Genomic DNA, 25611 nt, shown 5'->3' on the forward strand with positions numbered 1-25611 from the left:
ACTTATTAGTCATGGATTTCTTCATTTTTATTTTTTGCATTTTTAAAAATTTGTTCTAATTAGCTATACATGACAGTAGAATGCACTATATTACATTACATATAAAAACAGTATAATTACTCATTCTTCTGGTTGTACATGATGTAGATATTCATGAATTTTTATAATAAAGCTTGGATTTTCTTTTTTTGATGGGAAGTAATCAAGTTTTGTTTGTTTGTTGTGGTGCCAGGGACTAGGGGACTAGACAAGTCTCACACAGCCAGTGCTCTATCTCTGAGCCATACCCCCAGCCCAGTAAGCTGTTTTAGGAGGACATGTTCCTTTAAAGAGCCAAATGAAGCAATTCCACTGTCACAAAGAGGGGTGGGACAAAGGCAGTCTTATTTCTAACTTACTTTTATATTCTAAAACACGTAAATTTAAAAAAAAAATAAAACATAAATTTAAAAATTACATTGTTTGCCTTAATAATTCATAGCCAGTATTGGTTTTTAATTTTTGGCTTTCAAAGTCAAAAATCCCTTGAAAGAGTTTGCATACACAGAAAAATTGTAAGTAAATCCAGAACTTTCAAAGACAAATTGATATTGCAGGTGAATCTTTTTTAAAAAAAATTATTCATTTTTAGTTTTAGGTGGACACATATCTTTATTTTGTTTTTATGTGGTGTTGAGAATCGAACCCAATGCCCCACACATGCATGCTAGGTGAGCGCACTACCACTTGAGCCACATCCCCAGCCCTTTTTTTTTTTTTTGCTCAATGACTCTCACATTTCTACTCTTTGTGGCAGATATTTTTCCTTTTCCATACTCAAGACATAGGACAGGAAAATGATAAGCTGAAGGATCACAAAGGCATTGACAATTGCATTAGAATGTACAATGGAAGGAGAAAAGGTGTGCTTATTCTTTATGGAAAAATAATGTCTTAGGGCCCCATATGGGGCACTATCTCCCATTCAATTCCTTCCTTTGTTTGATGTCAGAAAGCACTCTGAGGCCTCAGCTCCCATAAGAGGGAGTGATAGAGGCTTTCTGGATTTTAGGTTGTTTTTTGAAGGTAACATTGCTTCTGAATGTTACCTTCTTTTTGAAGGTAACATTGCTTCATACTATATTGTAAAGTGTGCCAAGGGAAGCAGATTTTTATGGTCCATAGAGGTTATAGACATATTTGGTATGCAAATATGTATAAAATAAAGACCCGTATCACAATAGAATTGTAAAGTATTATAATCTATTGTATGTATACACGATTGTTTTCTTATTTCCATACATGATAATTCATCTCAATATCCTCTTTTCATTTTTTTTTAAACTTTTGCAAACTTATAGATGCTCCCATTGACCCTTGTATATTGATAGTGCAGTATGCTTTCACTAGAGGTAAACTTAACTTTGTGTAATTGATTCTATTAGTTTTCATAAAGATGACATACCATGTGACACGAGGTTCTGGCCAGCCGGCTACAGAGCAGTGTAATTTTACATTCTCTTTCTCCCAAACCGTGTGGGAACGAGGCTTAATAATAAACTCAGGAGCATGGAGAAGATGGTCTTCATTCAACTTATCATGATATGCCTGGGTTTCTTCTAACTGAAAATAAACAAACAAACAAGCATGATTATCAAAATACTACAAAAAATAAAGTAACTTCTGTTACTAAAAGAGCAGTAGAAGCCAGTATTTTTATTTTTCCAGTTGGAGCCTTATTTTTCCATTCCCTTTCTCCCTTAAAAAAAAAAAATGCAGTTACTTAACATTTTAAACTTGAGCAATGTATTTTACTTCCAGAAGATGGATTTCTTAAGTCTTTAAAACCTTAATTTTTAAAAAAATCTGAAATTCTGTGAAATGTTAAACTATTTAGTTTGCCTTTCTGTGGCCTACACATATTAATGTCTTTTTTCTTGTTTCCTTACTTTTTTCGATAAGATCACATATTTCTTCATTGAAAACAGATCAGTCTTTATCTACACACAAACACAACTTCTTACATTGTAATCAGCATCAAACTGTGTTTTCTTACTGTTTTTCTCAGTGACAGGCGCTCTGCCTTTTCTCGAATTGCAACTTTCCTTGACTTCTTTTCAAAAGTTTCCTCTTGTTGAAGGGTGGACGTGGCCTGTTTGGACACTGTGGACTGTTTAGACGCCGTGGACTGTTTGGATGCTGTGATTCCTTCCTCACTAGCGAGAAGATTCCTCTGGGCTATATAAGCAGCAGCTTCTTTAATTCTTTCTTCTTCCGTATCTGTAATTCCACTGACATGTACTTGGCTAAAACACAATAATAGTAAAATGTGGATATTGGGATGGCAGTAATAAGATTGCCTCCTTTTACTAAGTTCAAGGATCCAGAACTCAGAAAGGTGACCAAGAAAAACCTGACATAGAACAACCTGGTAAACCAGGAGCTGACTCTTCCCATATAGTAGTGGTCTTCCCCTTAACAAATGATCATAGTAACAACAACAGCAATAATACTTATTAAAGTTCTAGTGCTCTTCACATAGATTATCTCATTTTATTTTATTCACATGAAAATCCATGAGGTAAATAATAGCACTTCTACTTTCGATATATGGTAACTGGGTTCTGAGAAGTTAGATAACTTGCCCAAGCCTGTTTTACTAGTTAGTGTATCCAAATACAATAATACATGAAGTTATGATTTCATTTCCAGAAGACTTTATTCCAGTTTATGTGCCCATGCTCCTGGTATATGACTACTTGATTTGGATTCCATAACTCAGCTGAGACAATGTCCTGCTCAAAGATGTTCAATGTTTAAATATGTTCTAGATTACATGAGAGCCAATGCCTGCTAAATTTCTTTCTCAGATAGTAAATGTCATGTATATACATGACATTATATGTGTGTGTGTTTAATACGACAATCATTTGTGCTTGTACATAGCCCTGATGAGAAGAAATGATCAAATTTGCAATGAAAGTTGTGGTATTTATAAAAAGGACTTGCTGGTGATGACAGATGAGTGGTAACATCCAAAAGTACTATGCTTAGTGTCCTTGTTTATGAGAGAATCGTGTGGTGATTTATTAATGTTGCCAAAACTATTCTGGTTATTTTTAGTCTCCTCCAATGCCTTTGTTGAAAACACCATTAGATATTTCAGTGAGAAAGTGTATTAATTATACTGAAGATTCCCTTGAAATTAAATCTACTTTGGTCTCTTAAGTCAGAATTGTACATTTGATTTTTCTTATAAGAATTACTTCAGAATTTACACTAATATTGCCACAGTGTTTACGGGTTCCTAGCGCCTGACTCTGCAGTTTACTGAGAAGTGGAACTCAATATTTGCCCAAGTTTTAAATTTCTCATGGAATATTAGTAAAACATCTGGAAGACAACATTAGTCCATTTGGTTTCTGACTAAAACTTAGTGATTAAATTTTAACTTTTTCTCTATCTTTCCAGGTATCAACAAGATAGTCTACACTATGGAATTTAGTAATATATACACTATAATTTAGTAGAGGGAAAAGAAAAATAAAAATTTTTAGCTTAGTGTCCTGACATTATTACCTCTAATATTTTCTTTTGAATGAGATAGTAAATAAAGAATTAGTAAGTGAATGCAAAACAAAGCATCAAGGAAATTTGTTTGGAATTCTCTATGGAAGTCGACATACAACAGAGAGATTTGAAATGGGCTCTATAATATGATTTGATACATATCATGATGGACCATATGCAATGCTAGTCTTGCCCCAAGTTGAGACAACTCTAACTGAAAGAACTTCAAGTATAAGTTCTCATTACCTTGAACTGTGGAAATATTGAACGCTCAGAGGGCAGAAAGAAGTCACGGCCTCTGTGTACCAATAAACTAAATCTCAAAAACCAACCAAACAAAAAACCTTAAACATGTAATTATTTAATATGAGAATTCAAATGTACTTTAAAAAAATATGTTGGGCCCTGGTCAATAGGGATATTCTACTTTAAGTAAATACAGGGGATATTGATGATATCCTTCTGTAATCTGGGCACAAGAGCAAGAAATGTGGTATTAATATGTTAACAAAACACACTGCTATAAAGCAAAAATAAATTAAAAACTTCTTAATACTCTGCATATCTCTAATGGCCTAAATTCAAAACCTATTGCTGAACTAAGCAATCAGCCTACGTACTCAGTAGAGGAAAGAGACCACGGGGTGGGAGTGGAGGGAGGGGAAAGTGCAGGGAGGTGATATTGTCCAAATTATATTGTTACATTGTGTGCATGTATGAATATGTAATAATGAATCCCACCATTATGTACAACGATAATGCATCAGTAAAACAATGTGTGTGTGTGTGAGAAACCTTATTGCTAACACAAAGCCAAATCAACTTACCAGAGTACAAGAAGGGGAATTCATGAAGAAGAAATGATGTTTTCCAGAAACAAACTATAACTACAGAAAACACGGACAGTGCATTGGCCAGTCTTGGGAGGACTTCAGTTCTTTCATTACCAACCATGTGACTTTTAGCAAGTCACTAACCATTGACGCTCTTGTCCAAAAAATGATATGCTAATACATTCTAGGGTTGTATGGAGGATTTAGCAAGATAAAATAGATATTCAACAAATATTAATTGCTTTCCTATTTTCTTCTCAGATTGTAAATATCATTAACACCATTTTGAAAAGTTATTTTCAACATAGTAACAAAAGACAGGAGATCAATCCATATTAAAAAAATAAGAACTGGAGATAAACCCTTGAAGGTCAATTTTTTCACATTGTCTTTTATCACACTGTTTTATGAAATATCATTTCTTGAGATTGGCCTGGAAGATGCAAATCCATTTAGTGGGGAAAGCACAGGGAGAAGACATTAGGAGCAAGAAACTTCATTTTGTGCCCTCTCAGGTAATGAGATATATCTTGTAGGCTAAGTTGATGTGGTTTTTAATGATTTTTTTTTTTTTTTGGTGCAGAGAATTAAACCCAGGACCTTGAGCATGTTAAGCACATGCTCTACCACTAAGCGCTACACTCCCAGCCTCATTAAATTTTTTCCAAACAGAGTGGGGAAAAAGAGCAAAAACAAAACAAAACAAACAAACAAACAAAACCCCAAAACATTCTACTTCTAGGCTAGCCAACTCCTATAATGAATACAAGTGTACATTAAAATACTGTGCATGTGACGAGGATATAGGGAAAAAGTTACACTTATACATTGCTCGTGGGACTGCAAATTGGTGCAACCACTCTGGAAAGCAGTATGGAAAGTCTTTAGAAAATTTGGAATGGAACCACCATGTTACCCAGCTATCCCACTTCTAGGTTTATAACTCAAAGGACTTAAAATCAGTATATTACAGTGATGCAGCTACATCAATGTTTATAGCAGTTCAATTCCCAATAGCTAAGCTATGGAACCAACCTAGGTGCCCTTTAATAGATGAACGGGTGAAGAAATTGTGATACACACACACACACACACACACAAGAATATTGCTCAGCTTAAAGTAGAATAAAATGACAGCATTTGTTGGTAAATGGATGGAACTGAAGAATATCATGCTAATCCGATCCCAAAGAACCAAAGGCAGATTGTTTTCTCTGATATGCAGATGCTAAATCACAATAGTGGGAAGCAGTGACTAGGAAGAATAGAGGTTCTTTGGATTAGACAGGAGAGTGAAGAGAGGGGCAGAGGTATGGGGATTAGGAATGATAGTAGAATGAATCAGACACTATTACCTATGTGCATATATGATTACACAACTGATGTGATTCTACATCATTACAATCAGAAGAATGAGAAGTTACAGTCCGTTTAGGTATGATGTAGCAAAATGCATTCTACTATCATGTAGAAATAATTAGAACAAATAATAAATAAATAAATAAAATTACTGTGAATGGGCTTAGTCTGGGCAAGCATATTTAGCACTATAAAAATGTTTCTCTGAAAAGTTCAGTTCAAAAAAAAATCAAGGATGTCAGATAAAAAAACTAAAACTTGAATGCTAGTAAGTCCCTTTACCTTCCTAATTGAGTGCAGAATGATTATGACATGAACCTCTGAAACAAGTCAGAAAAGAACTATCAGGCAGGGATGGAAAGAAAACCCCAAGGTAACAGAGAGAGTCAGCAAAAATCACAACCGAAAGATTTCCTGACTTTAATGAGGATCTACTTTTCCCTGACGTTAGCTGTGAGAGGATTTTGACTTCAAGTGTCACCTTCACTATGAGGATAGTTCTACATTCAGAGAAAATAAACAGGGCAAGGTCCAGCAAGTTCCTGTTAAGCTTTCATTTTGATGTCTCAGACAAGTTTCCTTTGAATATTATTAACAGAAAAAAAAGTAAGTAAGAAGTTTTTATAATAAAGTCAGAAAATTGGCATTACATCGACTTGTGATTTAGTGATTATTCTGTTTGAAATTTACCTGGAAATAGATAACAATCTGGTTTCCATTCAAATTATGTTTCATTTTTCCCCTAATGAATAATAATTAAAACCACATGAACAGCCAAGACATTTTTCATTTACCTAAACATTAACTCTTTTTTTTCCAGTTGACCCAACATTTTATAGTTTTAACACTTTATAGTTAAAATAGGATATGAACATGTGCCTAGGAAAATCTTTTTACACTAGCTGTAGTGATTATATTTAGTGTTCAATCATTAGCATCCAAGGCTCTACATCCCATTAGTCACCTAAGTAGCATCAAGTTCTAATGGTTTTCTTTCTTTCTTTTTTGGTCACATAGGCATCCTCTGTGATGGCAAAACTTTCTGAAAAGAAATTCCATTTTTACAACTAACGAATCTCCCTTGGTTCAGAGTTCCGAAATTCCTGAGACCTTTCTCAACTGTTATATAGTGAGTGCTCAATAAATGTTAGTTGCTACTATTATTATCTGACACAGTTTACTCTTCAATTCTAATAATCAAAGCCAGGCAGAGAAAGCACACGCACCGTCCAGAGAATATAGGCACCATGTAGTCACTTGGCAGATTTTCCTTCTCCTCCCGAGACAGAAGGCTCTGCTTGGCTCTCTTGGTTTTGGGGCTCAACTTGGATGAATAATCATCTAACAGCAGACTGGAATCTGTAAGCCTGAAATAAAAACCCCTAACGTTAAACAATAACAAAAGTGCATTGAACATTTAGATAATAATAATTTTAAAAAGTGCATTGAAGACATTCAAACTACTGATGAAGGGAAGTTTTAACCTAGGAAGAGTTTTTTCAGAATCTTAGATCTCTCATGTTATTATTATCTTTTATCTTTAGAACTTAAGTGGAATTGAAGATTACCTCTAGATAGGGAATAGGAGTGGGAAGGAAAGGGAATAGCATGGATGGTGAAAGGAGATGGTCATCATTATACAAAATACATATGAAGATGTGAATCAGGTGTCAACATAGCTTATATACAAACAGAGCTTTGATAAATTGTGCTATAAAGGTGTATTAAGAATTGTAATGCAAAAAATAAGAGAGCTCATGTATAATGGCAAAAAAAAAAAGAACTTAAGTGGAATTAGATAGATCTCAGATACACAAACATATTCTATATAGACACTAAAAGAAAATGATATTTTCATGGCTTCTCCGCCTTAAAGTTTCAAGGGAAAAGACCAAAGATTTTATATTTCCAAACATCCTTTAATGTTAAGATAGTGTTTGAAATTTATGCAATCTATATAAATGAGGTTTTTTTTTTGGGGGGGGGTTGTTTTTTATTTTATTTTTGGTACCAGGGATTTAACCCAGGTGCGCTTAAATACCGAGCCACATCCCCAGCCCTTTTTTACATTTTCTTTAGAGACAGGGTCTCCCTAAGTTGCTTAGGACCTCCCTAAGTTGCTGAGGCTGGCTTTTTGAACTCATGATCCTCCTGACTCAGCCTCCTGATCCGCTGGGATTACAGGTGTGCACCACCATGTTGGGCTTATATAACCAGTTTTGATGCAATTTTGCATTCAAATCCTTTGGGAGGACTGTTAAAAATGCACGCTTTTCTGAATGGGGATCCTAGGCGATTCTGATGCAGGACTCTTGAGTTCGCACTTTGAAGCTTCATGTTCCTCCTACAGGCTGAAGGAACTCCTATTGTTGAAGGAACTCTGGGTTCTTCAAATGATGGAGTTAATATAGGATGTAAACATGAAGATGTGACATCAAATAACCCAGAGAATTACAGGGGTGTGATAAAGACCCCTTTGGTGGTTTCTGTATGCCTATGTACACACGGGCACTGGGAGGCAGTCAGTGTTTTAACAAACCAAAACCTTTCCTAGGGAGGTGACATGAGAGCAGAGGTAGAGGAAAAGGATTGACAAGACAAAAAGTATTATCATAATCTGTGCAGTTCCTGGATGAAATGAAATGCATTTACATACAACCATAAGATTGGGCATAAATTTGAGGAGTTCATGGACACCCTAGAGTCAATCTCTGGACAGGGTTAAAAGTCCCAGGGCACACGGTAAGGAAGGATGTTAACAAGGGGAGATTGTGTAGGAACTCTGTTCTGTGCTTGTAATTTTTCTGTCAAGGTGAAACTATTCTAAAACATTGGTAATAATGATAATAATAATGATAATGATGATGATGATAATAATAATAATAATAATGGCCCCTGGTCTGGAGAATACTTGAAAAGAAGAAGAAGCATGTGAACAGTACTATATGGGAAAACCCAATAGTTTGAATGGTTGAAACAAACCATTCAAATCTTGACCATTTCCTGATCTTTGAAAATCATCTAGAAAAAGCAAAGCGGGAGGACCTAAATCAAAAGCAGAAGACAGTCCCAACATACACGTAGTACAAAATGGATAAATAACAATGTGAGAAAACAAGTAGGGCTACACAGAGCTCTAAGGCCAGCAAAGAACTGCAGAAGGCACAGGGGCTCCAGGCCTGGGGGGGACAGGGTGGGCTACTGTCTTTGAACCTCCGGAATGGTCCCATGGAAATGGCAAGATTCTTTTCCCCATTATCTGCCCCCTACCCCCAGAGAAGAATATCTAGCTTTCTTTCCATGATCAGCATTAAAACTAAAGGTTAGAACCTTGAAGTTAAGCTGGTGGATTGGTTACCAATTGGAAGCCAGAGTGAAATTTGTTCCTGGCTGGTTGTTCCAGGCAGCACCAGAACGACTGCATCCTATACCCCAGCAGGTCACAGAGAACAGGCTGTGCTTCTACAGATCCAAGTTAAAAGTGTAATTTGCTTTGCTCATTTATTCTATTACTATACAAAATAAAATTAATTATGAGCTTAAGTGTCTTGGTGCTTTTCCTATTTCTAGAATAGTTGGATTTTCTAACTTCTATTTTGCTAGTTTTTGCTCTATTCTCTGTATTTCTATTCTAGTGTCTACAGTCTTATTCTATAACCTTATTTTTCAGTGTTTGTTTGCATCAAAATAGCTATTTTTGATCATTCTTCTTGGTATGTTGTATCTTTTTATGTCATTTTTCCTTTAAGGCAGATCTTTAAAATGATGAATTTACTACAAAGAACACACCCAGAATGTGATTCCATCTCATAGGTAAATCTTAGCAAATGATTTTTATTGGTGCACTATAATTAAACATAATAGTGGAATTCATTATCTTATATTCATACATACACATGCATAATTTGATCAATCACAACTGATTTTTTTAATAGTTGAATTTGATGCTGAAGATTCGTGACACTATCATTAGTTTCCATTTCATAATTTATCTGGACAAAAGACTTCATAAAAAGTATTATGATGTTATGTATTTAACAGTATTATTTAGAAAACACAAAGATCTCCACCTTTGTTATACCCCCTAAAGTTTCTTCAGCTTTTGATTCCTAATAAAAAAGGTGAGTGAAGAATTAGATGTTAAAATATCACACAAATAGATAATTTAGTAATGCCAAGTTATTTATTAAAGCTAGCAAGCAAAATGAATTAGGGAAACACAAAGTTTTAAAATTAACTGTGTAATCATTTGAGGAAAGACTGTTGATAGTCTATTATGTCATGATCCATGAACGCCCAAGTCCTACATTTTACACTACTAAATTTTAAAGTTGAAAAATGTTTTCAGGGGAGTTAAATAAAATATGTAGCTTTTCTCGGCCGGAACTGCCATCTTTCAGTAATTCGCCAAAATGACGAACACAAAGGGAAAGAGGAGAGGAACCCGATATATGTTCTCCAGGCCTTTTAGAAAACATGGAGTTGTTCCTTTGGCCACATATATGCGAATCTACAAGAAGGGTGATATTGTAGACATCAAGGGAATAGGTACTAAAAGGAATGCCCCACAAATGTTATGGCAAAACTGGGAGAGTCTACAATGTTACCCAGCATGCTGTTGGCATTGTTGTGAATAAGCAAGTTAAGGGCAAGATTCTTGCCAAGAGAATTAATGTGCGTATTGAGCATATTAAGCACTCTAAGAGCCGAGACAGCTTCCTGAAACGTGTGAAGGAAAATGATCAGAAAAAGAAGGAAGCCAAAGAGAAAGGTACCTGGGTTCAGCTGAAGCGCCAGCCTGCCCCACCCAGAGAAGCACATTTTGTGAGAACAAATGGAAAGGAGCCTGAACTGCTGGAACCTATTCCCTATGAATTCATGGCATAATAAATGTTAAAAAAATAAATAAATAAAGGCTTGTGGACTACAAAAGTGATTTAAAAATAAATAAATAAATAAATAAATAAAATATGTAGATTTTGAGTTTCTTTGAACCTAAGTAAGGTTTTGTTAACCCCCTGGGCTTTTAGTTGTATGTAAATTTTGAAAGTAATCCTCTAATAACTCAGTTTTGGAGTAGACACTAAACAATATGTTTTGATCTAGGTAGATCTTATTCCTATTAAAACTACACTTGATATTCTTTATGTACTCAGCTTAAATCTTGAAACTTTCTGAATTTCCATCGAAGCAAGCCATGAAATTAAGCAATAGGTAAGGACTGACTTGTGTACATCCCCAGATGTCTCTCCATAACTGTGTCTAGGTGCATCTTTTTGTACTCTGCCACTCATTGCACTATGTCCTTTGTTAATATGTCTACAGTTAACAGATTTTAAATAAGTGTCTTGGTATGTATGACGTTATCACAACGATGACCAGAAGCACCACAGAGATGGGATGCAGCCAAAGTCCAGAGGCACTCTCTAGAAATATTCCAGGAACTCAGAAACAGGCTAAAACTTCATCTAATCCAAATACTGAAAGGAAAAAATTATAATCTTCTCCTTGTACAACTTCACAATAATGCGTGACAGGAAAAGCAAGAACAAAACCTTTTATAGAATCCCAGAGCTAGAAACGGCCTCTAAGTTATTTATTACACCAAGTCCCTCATTGTACAGATGTAGAAACAAAAGCTTACAAAAGTCTCTATACCTTGCTCATGTTCACACAGCAAGCTGGTAGCTGCACTGGAATTAGCACCCATCTCTTATTTTCAGGTTCGTGTTCTTTCCACTGTATCGGTGGTCTCCAAAGGTTATGACTGAACACTCTTTTAATCAAAAACCACTGAGGGCATGCCACCTATATATATATTTGTTTGTTTATTTATAAGTTCAATGAATATGTATTGTATAAATTCACTTGATTCGATTGTTAGGAGATTTTAAAGATAGAATTCAGTTAAAAAGAAAAAAAAAGTGCTAGTATTTCTTTCTACATGTCCACAGCTTGCCTTTGTGGACTCCGTTCTTAGGAGATCGTAACACCACATCACACTGCCCATGATGACTTTGATGTTGTTTTGCTTTTCCTGAATCATAAACTGGGGTTCTGAGATCACCACAGCCCAGACAAAATAAAACAACAACAACAACCAAAAAAAAAGAAACCCTCATTTGGGCTGGGGCTGTGGCTCAGTGGTAGCATGTGTAAGGCACTGGGTTCAATCCTCAGCACCACATAAAAATAAATCAAGTAATTAAAAAAGAAACACACACACACACACACCCTCATTAAACGTAGCATAAATTAAAAATCTGGTCTTTTACAGTTATGTTTATAATCACAACATAATTTGGGGAAATTATCCCTGATCCCCCCTTGAAAAATAAATTTATTCACACTTCGACCTGTTTAAGGACTATGTTACATTTTGAAAATATTCAGCCTATCAGCACATTTCAGAAAAATGGTGTCCTGTGGGTACTGTCTTTGCTAACTTTGTTCTCAAACCCAGCATCACCCATCCCTACATGGTCATGGTTACACTGATTAATTGATTATTCTATTTGTCTTGCCCAACGACTGGACTATGTAAGAAGAAGGATGGTCCCAGTTATCTTTGGGTCCTCAGCACTATGTCCAGTGATTGGCATTGTTCAATGAATGCTCACTGAATGCAACGGAATCAGATTCATCTTCCTGTAATTACACCCTAGCCTAAGGATTCTCAATTCTGGTTTCACATAAGAATCAGCTGATGAATTATCAAAAATTACCAATGCAGAGGCAGGGTTCCCAGTATGATGGAATGAGTAGTTCAATGATTCCTCTTCTCAAAAAGCAATGACAAATCAGGGCACATTTGTCAAAAACTCAATCAGGGCTCTGAAAAATCAATCAAAAGCATCAACTACACTGAGAATTGGTTATTCTTAAAAAAAAATGACTGAACTTCACATATGAGCAGTGGGAGTCTGTGCCATTCATGCCTAGGCTGCTCCCATCCACCACCCTCAGCTCAGTACATAAGATAGTTCTATCAAGGTGGGGAAAAGGCAGGAAAAGATCTGTTTTACTGTGGGAGGATGCTGGCTTGATATGGTCAAAGCATGATAAAACTTCCAGCAGAATTGTAACAGTAGCAATCTAAGTGGCAAATAAGCAAGAAAAGACCAGCAGCTCAGCTAGCTTGAGATTGCCTGGTTAATTCAGGCAGCAGACTGGATCAGTCAGAAATCTAACAGAAAGATAAGGAAAAACAAGACAGTAAAAGGAATCTTCACACCTGTGCAGGGAAAGAGGGGAGGGTCCAAGTTTTCCACAAATGATTGGCTGGATGTAAGCCTGTGCACATATGCAGAGAGGAAAGGCAAGAAAGTTTAAGGTCACTTATAAATGACCTGAACTTTGAAACACACACACACACACACACACACACACACACACACACTGAGGGGGGTGGAACAATGATTCAACAAGTAGAGAACATCAGCAGTGAGCACGCCAATCATCCCAGCAACTTGGGAGGCTGAGGCAGGAGGCCCATGAGTTCAAAGCCAGCCTCAGCAAAAGTGAGGTGCTAAGCAACTCAGTGAGACCTGTCTCTAAATATCATACAAAATAGGGCTGGGGATGTGGCTCAGTGGTCGAATGCTCCCAAGTTCAACCCCTGATACAAAAAAAAAGAAAAAAAGAAGAAGAAGAAGAAGTAGAAAGCATCATCAAAGAGAAATTAGAAAGTACAAACCAATGGACATCGTGGAACAAAAAAGCACTCAGTGACTTGGAAATTTATTAGAGGAACTCAACAGTAGATTTGAGATAAAGGAAAACAGAATCAATTAACTTGAAAAGATAGAAATTTTTCAATCTAAAAAATAAAGAAAAATTAAAATCCTCAAAGACCAGTTGGACAAAGTCAAATACACCAGTATATGAGTCATGGCAGTGAGAGGAGAGAAAGAAAGGGCAGGAAAGTCAATTTGAAGAAATAATACCTAAAATTTCCCAATTTAATGAAAGATGTTAATTTATAATTCTATGATGCTTAGAACCCAAGAAGCATATGCACAAACAGATACACATACAGAGACAGAGAAGGACACTTCCTAATGATAAAAGGGTCAATTCTTCAGAAAAACATAAAAATAAAAATACATAAGCACCTGACAGAGCCCCCAAATTCAAAAGGAAAAATGATAGAATTGAAAGAAGAAAAGAAAGCTGAAAAATAATAGTTGGAGACTTCAATATTCCACTCCCAGTAATTGATTAGGAAGAACTAGTCAAAAAATCAGCAAGGACCTAGAGGATTTAAATAACACTATCAATCAACTTGACCTCACTGAACTTTCTAGATAACTTCACCCAATGACAAAAGAGTGACTGTTCTTTCAACATTCTCAGAGAGAATGGATACACTAGTTCACAAAACAATCTTAATCAATTTAAAAAGAATGAAATAATAGAAAATATATATTCTGACAACAGAAGAATTAAACAAGAATGTACAACAGAAATTTAGAAAATCCTCAGACATCAGAAAAATAATGACATATTTCTAAGTAATCCATTGGTCAAAAAAATTTCAAAAGAAATTAGAAAATATTTTAACTACATGAGAACAAAAATACAATATTAAAATGTATGGATTACAGTTAAAGCAGTACATACAGTGACGTTTACAGCTTTAAGTATCAATATTAGAAATAAAGAAAGATCTCAAAATGAATAATGAGCTTCCACTGTAAGAAACTAGAAAAAAGATTAAACACAGAATAAGCAAAAGGGAGATATAGTAAATATCAGAGAGGAAATCAATGAAATAGGAAACAGAACAAAAATGAACAAAATCAATTAAAAGATCAAGAAAACTGATCAAGCTTTGGTGACAACAAAAAGAAAAATAAATAATAATATTAATATAAATAAGACAAATTACTAAAATCAAGAATGAAAGGAGAGGGCTGGGTTGTGGCTCAGTGGTAGAGCGCTTGCCTCACATGCGTGGGGTTCCATCCTCAGCACCACATAAATAAATAAAATAAAGGTATTGTGTCCATCTACAACTAAAAAAAAAACTTTTAAAAAAGAAGGAAAGCAAATATGATATATCAAGAACTATGTAATGTTTTGAACAACCAACAATAAAAAATTAAAAAAAAAAAGAAGGAAAGCAGAGATATAATTTTCAACCCCACCCAAATTAAGAGGCACAGACAGGAAATAATGTAGTTGCCTTCGTGCCAACAAATTAGGCAATTTATATAAAATGAAAAATTCCTATAAAGACTTAACTTACTAAAACCAATTCTACAAGAGATTTAAATATGAAAACAGACCAATAACAAGAAAAAAGATTAAATTCATAATGTAAAATATTTCCACAATGAAAAGTCCATGTCCAAATGACTTCACTGACATATTTTATCAAATATTTAAAGAAGAAACAATTCCAATCATTTTCAATTTCTTTTTTTAAACACAGAAAGGAATACGATCCAATTCATTCCATAAAGTCAGTAATTACCTGGTACCGAAGCAAACAAAGACACTATAATAAAACTATAGACTATGAAGATAGACACCAAAATCCTTCACAAAATATTAATAAACCGAATCCAACAACATATAAAACCAAATGAAGATTATCCCAAAAAGGAAACGTTGATTTATATTTGAAAATCAGTTAGTCTAATATATCATATTAATAGAATAAAGAACAAAAACCCACATTCTAATCTCAATAGATGCAGAAAAAAAGCATGTGACAAAATGTAGCATTCAATATGTTAAAAACTCTAAACAAGCTGGGTGCTGTGAGGCAGGTCTGTAATCCCAGTGGCCTGAGAGGCAGAGGCAGGAGGAGTGCAAGTTCAAAGCCAGCCTCAGCAATTTAGAAAGGCCCTAAGAAACTCAGTGAGACCCTGCCTCTAAATAAAAAAATAAAAAGGGCTGGGGATGTAGCTTAGTGGTTAAGTGCCCCTGGGTCTAATCATTGGTAACCAAATCAAAACAAAACAACACAAAGAAACACAAACAACAAAAAAACCCTCTACAAAAAAAAAAAAAAAAAAAAAATGGAACTAGAAGGAAACTTCTTCAACCTAATAAAGGCCATCCATGAAAAATCTATTACTAAAATCATACTTTATGGCAAAAGGCAAAATTCTTTCCTTTTAAGATTGGAACAAGCAGTAAATCTGCTCTTTTCACTTCTCACCAACCTTCTACTGGAGGTTCTAGTTAGGCTGAGCAGTTAAGGTTAGACAGGAAGAAGTCCACATCTGGTTACAGATGATGAAATCCTGTATGTAGAAAATCCTAAGGAATCTACACACAAAACATGCCAACACAAATCCAGCAAGGTTGTAGGATACAAAATCAAAATACAAAGGTCAACTATATTTCTATATATTAACAATAAGCAATCAAAAAACACAATTAAGGCAACTCCATTCACAATAGCATCAAAAAGAATAAAATATTTTGAAAGAGCTTAAAGTATAACACTTGTATTCAGAAAATTATAAAACATTACAGTAAGTGAAAGATGTATAAGAAATATACACAATATAAAGAAATAGGTCTATATAATATAAATATATGCTTCACATATAATATAAATATATAATATAAAAACATTCAATAAAATTCCCCAGCTTGGTGGCACACGCATGTAATCCCAGTGGCTTGGGAGGCTGAGGCAGGAGGATAGTGAGTTCAAAGCCAGCCTCAGCGAAAGCAAGGCGCCAAACAACTCAGTGAGACCCTGTCTCTAAATAAAATACAAAGTAGGGCTGAGGATGTGGCTCAGTGTTTGAGTGCCCCTGAGTTGAATCCCCAGTACCCCTGCACCAAAACAATGCAATATAGTATATATATTATATACAAAAATTATAGACAGTATAACATAAATATATTTATATGTAAAGAATATTCTTTATACATTATAAAGAATATGAAGAAACTACATAGCAAAATTTTTTTAAATAAGAACTAATTTTTTTAAAAAAAGAAGATCTAAGTTTGAGGGGCTTATATTCACCAATATAATAACAAAACAATGATGATTAAAATAATTTGGTACTGGCATAAGAACAAGCATAGATTAGTGGAAGGAAATTGAGAGTCTAAAACTATATCATTGCATTTTAGGGTCAACTGATCTCTTAAAAAGGTATCAAAAAAATTAATGGGAGAAAGAATAGTCTTTTCAACAATGATGCTTGACAATTATATGCCCATATGTGAAAGAATAAGTTTAGAACTTTACTCAAGATCATACAAAAAGTTAATTCAAAATGGATTCTAGTTCAAAATATAAAAGAGGATTTTAAAAAAACTCTTAGAAGATAAACAACCCTCTCAGGTGTTGACTTAGCTAAAGAGTTCCTAGATATGACACAAAGAGCACAATTCAAAAAGGAAAAATTGATGAACTAAACTTCAAATTTTAAAATTCTGGTCTTCAAAAGACACTGAAGAGAATTGAGACAACAAGACACAGAATGAGAGAACATATTTGCAAACATATATGAGAAACAACTTCTATCCAAAATATTTAAGTACCTATAACAATTCAACAATAAGAACAATCCAAGGGGCCAGGTTTGTGGCTCAGTGGTAGAGCCCTTGCCTAGCATGCGTGAAGCACTGGGTTTGATCCCTGGCACCACATTAAAAAAAAATAAAGGCAAATAAAATACAGGTACTATATCCATCTACAACTATAAATAAAAAAAAATAAGAACAATCCAATTTAAAAATAGGCAAAAGATTTTGACTAGGCAATTCACCAAGGAAAATATATAAATGGACAAGAAACACAAAAAATAATGGTCAACATCATTAGCTATTAAGTTAATGCAAAACTACCATGATACCCCATTACTCACCCACTAGAATGGTTATAATAAGTAAGAGAAAATGATAAATATTGGCAAGGATGTGAATAAACTGGAATCTTTGCACATTTATCATGAGAATGTACAGCAGTGTCTTATAAAGTTAAATATAAACTTTGTATATAATCTGCTGATATTTTGAAAATGCAATAGAAAGATTACTTCAAAAATTAATGAACAGTCACCTTTCAGACTGTAAATCTCTCTCTCTCCCTCTCTCTCTCTTTCTCTCTCTCTCTCTCTCTCTCTCTCTCTCTCTCTCTATATATATATATATATATATATATATATATATATATATATATATATATACATCCACCAAAATCTTTTTAAAATGCCAGGCTCTACCATGGGAGTAGGAAGTGAGACTGCTCTGCCTTCCTGAATGGATTAATGTCATTATCAGAGAACTGGGTGAGTTAGGGCAATAGTGGACTTGTTATAAAAGTTAGATTAGCCCCTCTTGTTCTCTTCTCTACTTGCGTACTCTCTTGCCATGTGATACCTTCCACCAGATATGCAGCAAGAAGGCCTCACCAGATGTGGTCCCTTGATCCTGGACTGTCCAGCTTCCAGAACCGTGAGCCAAATAAACTTCTAATATTTATAAATTATCTAGTCTGTGGTATTCTGTCATAGCAGCAGAAAAAGATTCCAACAAAAAGAAATTACAAACTTGTTTTTGAAGAGCTTCATAGTATAGTAAGCAAATAAATGGATTAGGTCAATCAAAGAAGACAGGATGGAGAGTAAAAGGAGAGAAGGCAGCTTAGAAGACCAGTGCAAACAAAATTTGATTTCACTGGTTTAATATTTGACAAAATACAGCCTCCATTCATGTTCAAAACACTAGAAATACTAGGGATAGTAGGAACATACCTCAATACTGTAAAAGCTGTAATATGTTAAACCCAAGGCCAACATCACTCTAAATGGAGGAAAATTGAAAGCATTCCCTCTAAAAACTGGAACAAGACAGGGATGCCCTCTTTCACCACTTCTATTCAACCTAGTCCTTGAAACCCTAGCCAGAGCAAGTAGGCAAAAGAAAGAAATTAAAGGGATACAAATAGGAAAAGAAGAACTTGAACTATCCCTATTTGCCCATGACAAATTCTACATCTAGAAGACTCAAAGAACCCCAACAGAAAACTTCCAGAACTCATAAATGTATTCAGCAAAGTAGCAAGATAAAAATTAACACCCATAAATCAACTGTATCTGTATACATTAATGATGAATGAACTGAAAGAGAAATTAGGAAAACTATCCCATTCACAATAACCTCAAAAAGTAAAATACTTGGGAATCAATCTAACAAAAGAGGTGAAAGACATCTACAATGAAAACTACAGAACACTAAAGAAAGAAATTGAAGAAAACCTTAGAAATTGGAAAGATCTCCCATGTTCTTGGATAGGCAGATTTAATACTGTCAAAATGGCCATATTACCGAAACTGTTATACACAGTTAATGCAATTCCTAGTAAAATCTCAATGACATGCTTCCTAGTAATAGAAAAAGTAGTCATGAAATTCACTTGGAAAAACAAGAGGCCCAGATTAGCCAAAGCAATCCTTAGCAAGAAAAGTGAAGCAGGAGGCATCACAATACCAGACCTTAAATTATACTACAGAATTATAGTAACAAAAATAGCATGGTATTGGCACCAAAACAGATATGTAGATCAATGGTATAGAATAGAAGACACAGAGGCAAACCCACATAAATACAGATATCTGATACTAGACAAAGGCACCATAAACATATGTTGGAGAAAAGAGTCTCTTCAACAAATGGTGCTGGGAAAACTGGAAATCCATATGTAGCCAAATGAAATTAAACCCCTATCTCCCATCATGCACAAAACTCAACTCAAAGTAGATAAAGGACCTAGACATTAAACCAGAGGCCTTGCACCTATTAGAAGAAAATGTAGGCCCAATGTTCCATCATGTTGGCTTAGGAACTGACTTCCTCAACAAGACTCCTAAAGTGCAAGGAGTGAAATCAAGTATTAATAAATGGGATGGTATCAAACTAAAAAGCTTCTTCACAGCAAAAGAAACAATCCAGAACGTGAAGAGAGAGCCTACAGAATGGGAGAAAATTTTTGCCACCTGCACCTTAGATAGAGCGTTAATCTCCAGGATACATAAGGAACTCAAAAAGCTTAACACCAAAAAAAAAAACAAATAACCCAATCAATAAATGGACAAAGAGGAACTGAATAGGCATGTCATAGAAGAAGAAACACAAATGGCCAACAAATATATGAAAAAATGTTCAACATCTCTAGCAATTAGAGAAATGCAAATTAAAACTACACTGAGATTCCATCTCACTCCAGTCAGAATGGCCGTTATCAAGAATACAAGCAACAATAAATGTTGGTGAGGATGTGAGGGGGGGAAAGGTACACTCATACATTGCTGGTGGGATTGCAAATTGGTGCAACCACTCTGGAAAGCAGTACAGAGATTCCTCAGAAAACTTAGAATGGAGCCACCATTTGACCCAGTTATCCCACTCCTTGGTATATTGATATATTTCAATATATTATATTGATATATTTCAGTCCCAAAGGACTGAAAATCAGCATACTACAGTGACACAGCCACATCAATGTTTATAGCAGCTCAATTCACAATAGCTAAGCTATGGAACCAACCTAGATGCCCTTCAACAGATGAATGGATAAAGAAAATGTGGCATATATATACAATGGAATATTACTCAGCCATAAAGAATAATAAATTCACTGGCTTGAGAGGGAATTTCTGTCTAGGGTTATCATGGAACCCTGTGGAGAAGCTGGACATTGAAAATGAGTAGGACATCATTCTTGACACATATTTACAGCCTAATACTGTTGCATATATACAAAATGCTCAGCTGTATACCAGAAGACTGAAGGGCAGTGGTTTTAATGAACAATGGGCCAGCTTATTCTTGGCTCTTTGTTCCAGTCAGCCACCCTCCGTTAGGGTGGCTGGTATCTGAAGTTTCATCTCTTTCATCCTCAGGACCCCATGGAGAATCCCTTGGAGTTAGTTTTCAATCTCTTCTCCTTTCTACTTTTCTATTGGCTACATTTCCCCCTCTTGCAAAACTTTCAAGACAATAGTTTCTTTGGACTGTGTGAAAAGGTTGTTTGGCATCTACTTCTGATCTAGAGCAGCTCTATTTTGTGCCCCTTCTTTGATACATGCATCATGTTGATGTCAACGCTGTGTACTGACCTTTCAATCCTCTCTTTCCCAATCTTGACACTTAGGAGAGTTTCGGGAGTACATCAAAGTTAGTGGAGAAGTGGGAGGCTGGAAAGAGTCCTTTTTTTTTTCTTTGAGTCAGTAATTTTTCTTATTTGTTCTAATTAATCCTATTTTCCCCTAATACATTTTGCAAAAAAGGTTCCTTATAAGAGACAAACATTAATTTGATCAACATCAACCTTGAAACTCACTGGTACCTGGTGTCATAATAACCTTCCCTTGGCTTTAAATGTATTTATTCATTTTTTATTTATTTGCATGATTAGCCTTACCCTTCTTCCCCCACCCCTTCCCTGTTCCTCTCTATTTCATGCTCTTGGCAATAGAAACATCTCACTTTTAATTTTTTAAAATATTTTTTCAGTTGTTAATGGACCTTTATTTTACTTACTTCTGTGTGGTGCTGAGAATCTAACCCCGTGCCTCACACACACTAGGCAAGTGCTCCACCACTAAGTGACAACCCCAGCCCTCACTTTTATTATTATTTTTTAACTATTTAAATAGAACTATAAGTACATTTCTTCCTTCTATTTATTTATTTATTTATTTATTTTTTCCCCATGAACTAAATTTCCACTAACAGTTAACATTTTACTCTCCTTTTCAATAAATTAATATAGTTGATGTATAGCCATGATCTAAAAGCAAAAACCACGGGACCTAAGTCATGACCCAGCATGAAGGTAGAACTGTCACGTGTTCTAGAAAGGACAGATGGATGAAACACTGGTAGATTTAAATATTTTACGGTTCTTATTTATATTTGTACGTGTATGTACATATACACACACATACTGTTTTTATGCATTTGTAAATTTAAGAAGTTGATTTAAGTAGACTAGACTTTTAAGCAGGAATGAAAGAGTTTATTCTATTTTTCCTAGACATTATGTTATGCAAGACACTTGACAATAGTTTTTTATATATATATAATTTTTTAAAAATATTTATTTTTTTTAGAAGTAGTTGGAAACAATACCCTTATTGTGTTTATTTATTTTTATGTGGGGCTGAGGATCAAACCCAGGGCCTTGCTTATGCTAGACGAACGCTCTACCACTGAGCCACAACCCCAGCCCACCTGACAATAGTTTTAGAGATGCTTTATGGAGTCCAAGGCTGTCTCTTTGTGGACTGGATTGTTCTGGGTTTCTAAAAGTCCCACACTGGGGATGGTCACTTTGGTTGACTGGATGTTGCATGAATGTTACTTGACTCGTTTGAGGTGTTCCTGACTTCTCACTTCATGAAGAGAGACTTCTGTGGAAAAGGTCAAGCTTGTTGGAGAAGCTCTCTTGGGTTTCCAAGGCCCAGAGATCTCTGTGGGGAGGTTCGGTTACACCCCACTGTCTGGTCAGCAAGAAGGTGCTGCGGTTATGGAGGTGAGGGCCCTGAAGGGACAGAGCTAACATTTCACCTCCCAGCACAGGGAGGTAACCCCTTTGCCCTTCCTCTGCCTTTGGCTGACTCATTCTATTCCCACTCTCTGAAAAGACTGGCCTTTCTTTCTTCTCCAGCACAATTCACCTGCCTAGGGCAGATGAATGGCATCCTGGAAGTATCTTGTACTATCTAAACCTAATTTAACTTGCAAAAGAAGCTCACACGTTATATTTTCCATGTAAGCACACAGGAAGCACAGAATGAATCCCTTCTTGTTGGCCCTCAGTGGAAACGAGGGACTTGAAAATTAAATGAATTTTGGTCCCGTCTTGCTTTGGCATTCCATAGTTCGACAGATCTATAAATTGCTAATTATATGAAACTGGTATTCCCAGGACCTACAGGTGGACTTGAGTATCCATATAACTACAGCTCTTTCAAGGTGGTTTTCTTACTAATTAACAGGAATACACCAACAATGGAGTAAGGAATTGCTCCATCATGATGTAGAGTCTTTGAGAAAGGACAATGAGTATCGGTTTTACTGTCCTGATACCATCTAGAGAGAGGCTCAGAAGATTCATTGTATAGAAAACCAATATGGATCTTTTCACAGCCTCAAAATCCCACTGCTGAGGATACTAAGGAGATCTATGAAAAGTCCATTGGGATTAAGAATTCATCAATAACTAATTCATCCAAAAATCTGGCCACTGCTTACCACGTTCTTTCTCACTGAACATCTAGCTCTGCCTTGACAGTGTATTTGCCATACATGGGCCACGCCACAGGGAACCTATTATAATTTGACCATTGAATGGGTCACATTACTTCCTGGCTCAAAGCTCTATCACGGCTCTCCCCTTGAACTCAGAATAAAAACTAGTTAGGCATGGTAGCACATACCTATAATCCTAGTGACTTGGGAGGCTGAGGCAGGAGGTTCACAAGTTTAAGGAGGCTAGCCTCAGCAACAGTGAGACCCTGATCTCCCCAAAAAAATTAATAAAAGAATAGGGAAATTCTGGGGATATAGCTCAGTGGTAAAGTGTCCCTGGGTTCAATCCCCAGTACCTACCCCCCCCCAAAAAAAAATCATTAGAGTGGCCCACAAGGCCCTCCATAATTGGTCTTACCTCATCTGTAACCTTTCTGATATCATCTCCACCTAGTCTATCCATCACTCACTCCCCCATTTCCTTACACTGCTCTCAATGCCGGTCCTTACTATAAGGTCTTGCAGTGGCTGTCCCTGATGGTTGAGGTGCCTTTCCAAATCCTGGCTACTTCACAGTTTTGCTCAGACATACCATCTCTATAAGACCCGATTCTCCGATTTGAAATGCCAATTGTACTCCCATTCCACACACCTGCTTGTCCTTCTCTTTTTCTATGGCTTCCATGACATTTCTTACCCACTAACATCATATATAATTCACTTCAACGCAATATAAAATATTTCACAATTTATCTTAGTCACTTAGAGCAGAGCTTAGCACCCAGGAGACACTTAGTAAATATTTATGGAATGAATAAATGAATGTCTCAACCTTACTGAGTATCCCCAGTGAGCCAGGCACTACACTAACATCTCATATGATCATCCCTTTTAAACTTCTACAAGGCAAGGGACAAGCATTTTCCTCATTTTATAGATAAAGAAATTCAGAGGTTAACTAGCTTATCTAAAGTTTATGCCTCAATGCAAGTAAGCATAGTCCTATCTGATCCCAAGACCATCCACATCCCATTATAATGTCTGAAAATGGATATGTAGAAAATCAACACTAACCTAATGTTAATAGCCAAGGTCAGGTCACAAAAAATGTCCACAAGCCAGATTTCTTTGGTAACCTTTTGAAACCATATTGAAGTAGGACATGGAACAAATTTTCAGGTCCCCGTCGGACCCTGATGTGTTTAGTGGTATTTTTTGCATGAATCAGAATGAATTTGAATGTCAGCATAGTCTTTGCAAACTCTAGTAGTTTCAAAAAAGGTTATTACCTGGGCAGCACCCAATGGGGACTGGTGAGTGGAACACGAGTGTTGGTGAAGGGCCTGATTTAAAGTTAGGGAGCCCTGGGAAAGCCACTCAAGCCTTAGTGTTCTCATCCCCAAAATGGTGTTTCTTAAGAATTCCTTGCACACCTGTTCACTGATACTAATGAGTTAGAGTCGACAGTCATAGGCTTGGCATTTATAAACACCCCTAGGATTTTCTTCTTTAGCATTTGTGTCTTTCCATCCATTGTTCCCTGCTCTAAATCTTGGTTATATCAGTGCTCAATGGCTTTTCCCCAAGAAGGCTGTATAAAAGGAAGCACGTTCCAAAACTGTATATCAATGCTTCCAGAAAAATCTGGTACCTGGATGCAAATCTGGTGCACTTTGAGCAAAGGTGGGAGGATCCCCTGAACTAGGAGTTTAAGACCAGCCTGAGCAACATATGGAGACTGTCTCAAAAAAAAAGAAAGAGAAAAAAAAAGTCTGGTTGGCAGAGTGTGGTCAGAGGCAGCTGCTGACTATAACTGGTGTCAGGTACCTGTGGAAAGGGCAGGCCCTTGGGTGAAATGGGGTTTGGATCAGAAATCTGTTCCATTTTACAGTAATGAAGAAAAGTCATTTAATCTCCAATTTTCTCATTTCTCATTTATGAGGATGATAATTTCTACTTCTCTGAATTGCCTTAAAGACTCAGTGAAAAGGATGAAAATGCCAAATTGCTTCATGTGGGCTGAATTTTAATCTGTTGAGAATGAGAAACTTAGATGTCTACCATTACCACAGAGGGCTGAAGGGTAACTCCCAATCTTCCCAACCTCCAAGAACTCTGTGGGGTTGTTCTCTGCTTTTAAAAGTTCATTCCTACTTATTAAGTACAACAGAATGTTCCTTTAATGACTTCCCACTTAGTGTCTGATCCAGCTTACTCAGAAGAATGGAAGGCACCTTGCTTCTACAAGGCCACATTCTCTGAACAGCTGTCTGTTCCCTCTTGGGTCCTTATACTACTGAATTAGGAAAGAGCTCTTAAGGCTACACACTGGGCTGTCTGGATTTATATGCAGACTTCTTAAAGCAGTGCCTATGAGCTTTGTCGGGTCATGGAAATATCTTAAGAATGCAATGAAAGTGACAGTCCCTCTCTCCAGAAAAATTCTCATCTAATTTTGCACATAATTTCAGACCATCCAACACTCTACTGAAATCCACTCATGGACAGAGGTTAAGTAGTATCCTTGCCTAACAGTGAAAAGTGGTCATGAATAACATTGCTCCTTCAACCTCTGATAATATTTGTTGATTATTAGTATAAAACAATAATCTTGCCATTCTTAGATATTTTGTGC

At 36.0% G+C, this 25611-nt stretch overlaps 1 protein-coding gene and 1 pseudogene across 2 annotated transcripts in view; one reads left to right on the forward strand and one right to left on the reverse strand.

The window, feature by feature from the left end:
- The window catches only part of Myom1 (myomesin 1), a 135250-nt gene that overhangs the window by 101447 nt on the left and 8192 nt on the right, over positions 1-25611 (reverse strand). For both annotated transcript variants that reach the window (XM_027942916.3, XM_027942915.3), the window contains exons 3-5: positions 6968-7108; positions 2036-2285; positions 1445-1602 (exon numbers count right to left, since the gene is read on the reverse strand). In XM_027942916.3, coding sequence (XP_027798717.2) covers positions 1445-1602; positions 2036-2285; positions 6968-7108 — 549 coding nt within the window. The remainder of the gene's footprint in view (positions 1-1444; positions 1603-2035; positions 2286-6967; positions 7109-25611) is intronic.
- Positions 10122-10673, forward strand: LOC114098689 (large ribosomal subunit protein eL21-like; annotated as a pseudogene).

This window comes from Marmota flaviventris, chromosome 16 (genome assembly GCF_047511675.1).
Source record: "Marmota flaviventris isolate mMarFla1 chromosome 16, mMarFla1.hap1, whole genome shotgun sequence".
In the NCBI taxonomy this organism is placed as follows: Eukaryota; Metazoa; Chordata; class Mammalia; order Rodentia; family Sciuridae; genus Marmota; species Marmota flaviventris.